This window comes from Pediculus humanus, genomic scaffold (genome assembly GCF_000006295.1).
Source record: "Pediculus humanus corporis 1103172108318 genomic scaffold, whole genome shotgun sequence".
NCBI classification, from domain to species: domain Eukaryota; kingdom Metazoa; phylum Arthropoda; class Insecta; order Psocodea; family Pediculidae; genus Pediculus; species Pediculus humanus.
The window spans coordinates 1,630,994-1,637,205 of record NW_002987887.1 but is presented as its reverse complement, the minus strand read 5'-3'; the positions used below and the strand labels follow the sequence as shown (position 1 = coordinate 1,637,205).

The window sequence follows — 6,212 nt, the reverse complement described above, 5'->3', positions numbered from 1 at the left end:
GCCTCCTGAAAAATTAAATAATAATAATAATAATAATTACCATCCATTCAGGAAATCGCACTATGTGGGACGGCCCACATTCTTCGGAAAATTTTGGCACCACCGAAATTCGAGTATTTATCCCTAAGGAATCGGGTAGAAACCTGGGATAAATGCTTAAAACCCCGACAAATAAGAGCCTTGTCGTGTTTAATGGTGAACATAATAATTAAAATTTAAATGTCTTAAACCTGTTAGGAAACATAACACATTCGACAAATAATTGTGACAGTTATAAAGACTAAAATAAAAAACTTACAAATGTCAAAACAAACTGATAGAACTTGAGGATTACAATTTTAAAAAGAAAATTAATTATAAATAAAACAATGACAACAAATGCATTAGATTAAATAATTATTTTTTCTTTTTTTTTTTTTGTTAAGATTTCAGGTCGTTCAGGAAACTTTTTGTTAATGATTTTTTATATTTGAAATTTAATTTAATTTTTTTTATTTCTTTTTTAGTATTTTTATACCACCCGAATCGAAGCCTATTCGAATTGTTTAAAAAAAAAAAAAAAAAATTACTGGGATCGTTTAATAATGTGTCAAAATCGAATAAAATCATACGGCGTATTCACGTATAAATTATAATTAAACAACACGTACGAACATATGACTTTTTTTTGCCTCCAAAACTTCAAATATAATCAGATTTAAATGCTGTGCATCTATGTAAAAAAAGATGAAGAAATTTTTTTTTTTTTTTTATCATCACGGTAAGGAGTAAAAAAACAATTTAAATTTTTGAATTAATACCTTCATAACTATTAGTACGATTGTATATATCGATAAATAAATTATTTAGACATGCATTCGGTTAATAAACCGAGGAAAATTAAATGCATCCTCAGAAATAAAAAAAAATAAATAACAAAATGAAACTTAGTTTTTAATACTAATTAACGCCATTTTGTCTGTATCTCTATGCAAAGCCTCCCAGATAACGTTTATTACGTCAGTGAATTGTCAAAGGTTTTTTTTGCAACACCTTTTACGCGGGAAATTTTAAAAAATTTTTTACAATTTCACCATCCCATCGAGTCTCGACGCGATATATCGATTTATTTTAATTCTTTTCGATAAATAATTAATAAAATGAAAAACTCAAACAAAATCGTTCGAATTGTGAAATAAAAGAAATCGTCGCGATCGTTAACGTTCCTCTCTCGAAACGTTCGAGAGTCGAAAAGAAAACAAAATGGCGGTGATATCAACGTGTAAATTAACGTGGAATATACATCAGACATTTTTAATTTAAATAATAATAATAATAAAACGTTTGGGCAGTAAAAAAATGTAAAATTTTAATGTTTCAGTTTTGTTTCGTTTGGGATTTTCCTTTGAAACGATTATCAAGATTTCTGAATGGATTTTCGAAGCTCATTTTAATTCCATTGATAAGTTGAAAACTTGTGAACGAGTGAAAGTAAACAAAATGGTGATATAGTGGTCGTAGTGTTTTGTGTATTCTCAACAAAATTTATTTATTTATTTATTTTAAATTGTGGAGAAAAAAAATTATGTTTGTATTATCATCGTAAATGAAAATGTCTTCAGGAGAACATTTATGTTTAAAATGGAACAATTTTGAAAATAACATTTCAAGTTATTTGGATATATTAAGAAGTGAAAATGATTTCGTCGATGTGACAATAACTTGTGGTGAAAAAAATTTCAAAGCTCATAAAGTTATTTTAAGCGCTTGCAGCCCTTATTTTCGCGGAATTTTCCAGGTAAATACAAATTTTTTTTTATTTTTAATTAACGTTGTGAGAGAATTTACTCTTCTTATAATGTGTGTGTGTGTGTTTCAATTATTCGTTCGTGAATCGTATGATTGCGAAATATCTGGGCTTGTTTTGTTATATACAAATCTAGGACATGTCCTTCTCATCAAGGACTTTTCCAAGGCTTACACCTCAATGTTTTTTTTTTTTACTTTTACAAAACTAGTTGGCCTATTCATATAGGCTGGATTGCATTGACTTTTGCTATGGAATGTAGGACAACAAATGCACAAAGAAACAAAAAAAAAAAATCATTTTCTCTCTCTCTCTCTCTATTTCTCTTTTCTCTTCTTTAAAACAAAAGCATAAAATTTCATTTGCTGTCATCTTTTTGTTTTATTTTGACATCATTTTAAAATCGAATCAAATGAAAAGAGAAATTTTTTTACATTATTTTCTTTAAATTCATTCCATTTGCAAAATTTGATACAACAGCACCAGCAGGAAAATTCATACAATATTTTTTTTCATCCATTTCGCTGTTTCAAATCGATTTCGTACAAACAACAAACAAATTTCATTTACATTCAATCAATCAGATTTAATTTAAAAAAAAAAACATGAAATCCAATGTTCGATGACCCCCTTTTTTTTTTTTTTTCTTTTCATTTTTTGCCACCTGCTAAATATTTTTCAAATCAATTTTTTATTTTTTAATCGCTCGACAAAAAAAAAAAAAAAAAATTAAAAAAATTAAGTATTAAAAATAAATTCATTGTCGAACATTGTCAACATTATCATAATTCAGGCATCGATTTGAATTTTTTGTGTGTGTTAATCAATCCATATAAGCCTGTTACCATTTTTATTAAAAAAAAAAAATTTGATATTTTTTTTTTTTTTTTACGATTGAAATAATTTACAAACAGGTACCAACAGGTACAAACAGGTAACAAACAAATTGACAAAAAATTCAATTTTTATCTTTTCCATGTCTCGCATCAAAGGGAGAATTTATATATAATCATTGTAAAAGGTAAACAATTTATTATTGTTGTTGTTGTGACTGTTGTGGTTGTTGTTGTTGTGATTGTTGTGGTTGTTGTTGTCGTCATCATCATCATCATCATCACTAAATGTTCTCAATTTCATTTTCTTAAGAATTCCCCCCCCCCCCATGTTAATTATTTATTTATTTATTTATTCATAAATTATTATAATTTGACTTTGAGTGTTACGTCATTCGTTCCCCTACCTTCCCACCCTCTCTCTCTCTCTCTCCCCTTCTTCACATTTCATTTCACGTTGATTTAAACTCAGGTTCATAGGTTTGATAAGGTATCTGATATTCACCATATCAAAACCATTATTATTATTATTATTATTATTATTATTATTATTATTATGCGGGTTTTAAAAAAATTCGTTATCGGTCAATACAAAACAAAAAAATTTGGCCAGGAATTTTTTATTAAAATTTATTTTTAGAAATTTTTTACCCGCGCGTTTTCTCCTTTCTTCTTCTTAAAACAACATCGCGTTATCACACCGTGGCCCCTCTTCCCCTCCCCTTCTTCCTTCCTCCCAACCCCCCATCCCGTCACATCGTTGTCATCATTGCCAAGTAACCTGCACATGATGATGTCGTCCGATTTATTTTAAGAACAATTTTTAAATCGAGACCGAATTTTTATTTATTATCATTATTATCATCATCATCATCATTATTATTATTATTATTATTATTATCATTATCATTATTATTATTATCATTATTATTTTTCTTAGATGTGAAAATTTGCATTTTTTAAACAAAAAAAAATCGTTTGAACTCGATACAGGTGAACGTAATTGTGTGTGTGTGTGTGTGTGCGTGTCACGTTGGCGTTGTTTAATTACCTTGCAAACCTCGAAAGAATTTTTTTTTTTTTTTTTTTTTTTCAATAATGCACATTTTCCTTTCGTCGTGTCACTATCCTCCTCGTTTACCGTTTAAATTTTTTTTGTTTTTATTCTTCTTACACGACCTTTCCCGAGGGTTATTTTTTATTGTTTTTTTTTTTTTTTTTTTTTTTTTTTTCTATCCGTCGTTATTTATGTTGTTCCGTTAAAGTCTCGCATGTGACTTCCAACGTACACACACACACACACGGTCATTTTCTGCTCCCACGTTTTTTTAATTTTTTTTTACGTTGTCCGACGGTGATATATTAAACATAAAATACTTTCCCGCGCGTTTTCGCGTTTGTTTTTTTTATTTATTTTATTTTTTATTATTATTTTGTTTTTATTTGGTTTTTTTTTTTTTTTTTTGTTTTCACGTATAGGAAAATCCCTGCAGTCATCCGGTTATAATATTAAAAAATGTTAGTTCGAACGAAATGGAAGCCATCATTCAATACATATACACGGGAGAAACGTACATAGCCAAAGACGATTTATTTTCTTTTTTAAACACGGCCAATTTGCTACAAATAATCGGTTTGATTAATTACAATTCGTCGTCGTCGTCGTCGTACGACGACGGAGGAGATAATAATAATCAAAATGGAACTTACGGACTACATCATCATCATCATCACTCAAACGAATACAATAATAATCAGGGTCAAAAAATTAGAATTCCCAACAGTAGCGGCAACAGCAGTGGCAGCAACAGCAGTGGCAGCACCACCGCGAAAACTGGTGGGATCGTCGTTAAAAAATTTGCACATAAAACGGATGAATGCAACAAAACGAGATCCCCCCCGAACGCGGACGGAAATCCATCGAAGAAAAAACACGGTGGCAGGGTTTCCGACGGGGACACACAACAATCGGGAGAAAGTCCCCCCGTCGTCAAATCCGCCGAAGAAAATTGTCCGATATTGAGCAAGCAACTCCTACTCCCGAAAAAGAGAAAATTATCCGTCGTGGATCAGAACAAGAACGAATTCTACGACAATTCCGAACTGAGCAACAGCAGCGAAGATTTAAAAGACAGCGGTACGATATTGCGAAATTGTTTGGAAAGCGAAAAGCAAGAAGGGGAAAAAGAAGCGGACGACGAATGTCCGCCATTGTCTATTCCGACCGTGATGATAAAAAAAGAAACCGTGGAAAGTGACAACAACAACGTTTTGGAACCCGAAGTAGGTTTGTGCGTGAAAGAAGAACAAGAATTTGAATCCGCGAGCGAAGAAAGTTCACACAACGGAGACATTTTGTTACAAAGGTTACAGGCTTCTCAAGGTTTGTTGTTTTGACAATTTAAAACGTTAGACACACGCACGCACGCACGCACACACACACGTACACGCACATACACACACACACACACGAATTACATTGTTTTCTCTCTCTCTCTCTCTCGTTACGTAGTTTACACCTGAACTCATTCGAAGAAACGTGACAATAGACTCTTTTTTTTTTTTTTGTTTTGTTTTTTTTTTCCATTTCCGGTTCCGGAATTTCATTTCCACCGGAAACGACTACGGACGAATTATTTATTTATTTTTTTGTCCATTGCAGATATCAAAGGTGAAGGATACGTGACCGATCACGGAGAAGAAATTCTTTTAAAAGTGCCAAAGCCCGACGTGTCGATATTTTCAAAAAAAACGTGTAAAGGAGATGGCGATATCGTCGTTGTCGGGGGAGGAGGAGTTGGAGGAGGAGGAGGAGGGAACAACAATACCGGAAACGGCGGAATCGAATGTGAAAATTTAACGTTGACGCCGAACGTTGAAATATTTTTACGAAACGCGAACAACAGCAGTGATAATCTAATTAACAAATTAACGAAAATCAATTTGTTCAAAGCGAAACAAATGAAAAAAATTAAAAAATCCTGTGGCGTGACAACGGCGGTCAACAAATCGGACGTCACGATCGTTGCGACCGTACCGGGAACGTCGAAATCCGGGATGTGTGATAAAAACGATTTCGCGACGGGATCGACGGGAACGGGATCGGGAACGACGGGTACGACAGTGAGAAACGGAATAGGAAACGATTGTAAAACTTTACACTTGGCGAACCTGCCGTGTCCCCATTGCAGGCAAGAGTACAATAATTTATCCGCTCTCAAATACCACGTCAGACTCATGCACAGCGATTTAGAAAACAAATTATTTTGCCATTTGTGCCCGATGAACTTTATAGAAAGGGAATATTTCAAGATACACTTGTGGGAAGCCCACAATGCGAGATTTTGATTTTTACTACTTCTTCTTCTACTTCGGCGGTGGTTTTTTTTTTTTTTTAAATCATTTTTCCAATCGATACATCGATCGATAGATCGAACGTCTTCTGCTCGAGCGTCTGCGTTCGGTAAGTTTTTTTTTATTTATTTATTTTTTTTTTTTTTTACACCGTCGGAATCGTTTCGAACTCGTGTCGCGGGGGTACTCAGAGTATCGATTATCGATCATTCGACTCCTCGAACCTTTTTCGTTTTTTT

The 6,212-nt window shown here is 32.6% G+C and overlaps 1 protein-coding gene across 1 annotated transcript; it reads left to right on the top strand.

The window, feature by feature from the left end:
• Positions 1-1,591: 1,591 nt before the first annotated feature.
• On the top strand, positions 1,592-5,967 carry Phum_PHUM605150 (BTB domain transcription factor, putative; the record flags this gene model as incomplete). The annotated part of the gene is made up of 3 exons (XM_002432885.1): positions 1,592-1,777; positions 4,099-5,002; positions 5,282-5,967. 3 exons carry the CDS (start codon positions 1,592-1,594, stop codon positions 5,965-5,967), a joined length of 1,776 nt encoding a protein of 591 aa, XP_002432930.1.
• Positions 5,968-6,212: the final 245 nt, after the last annotated feature.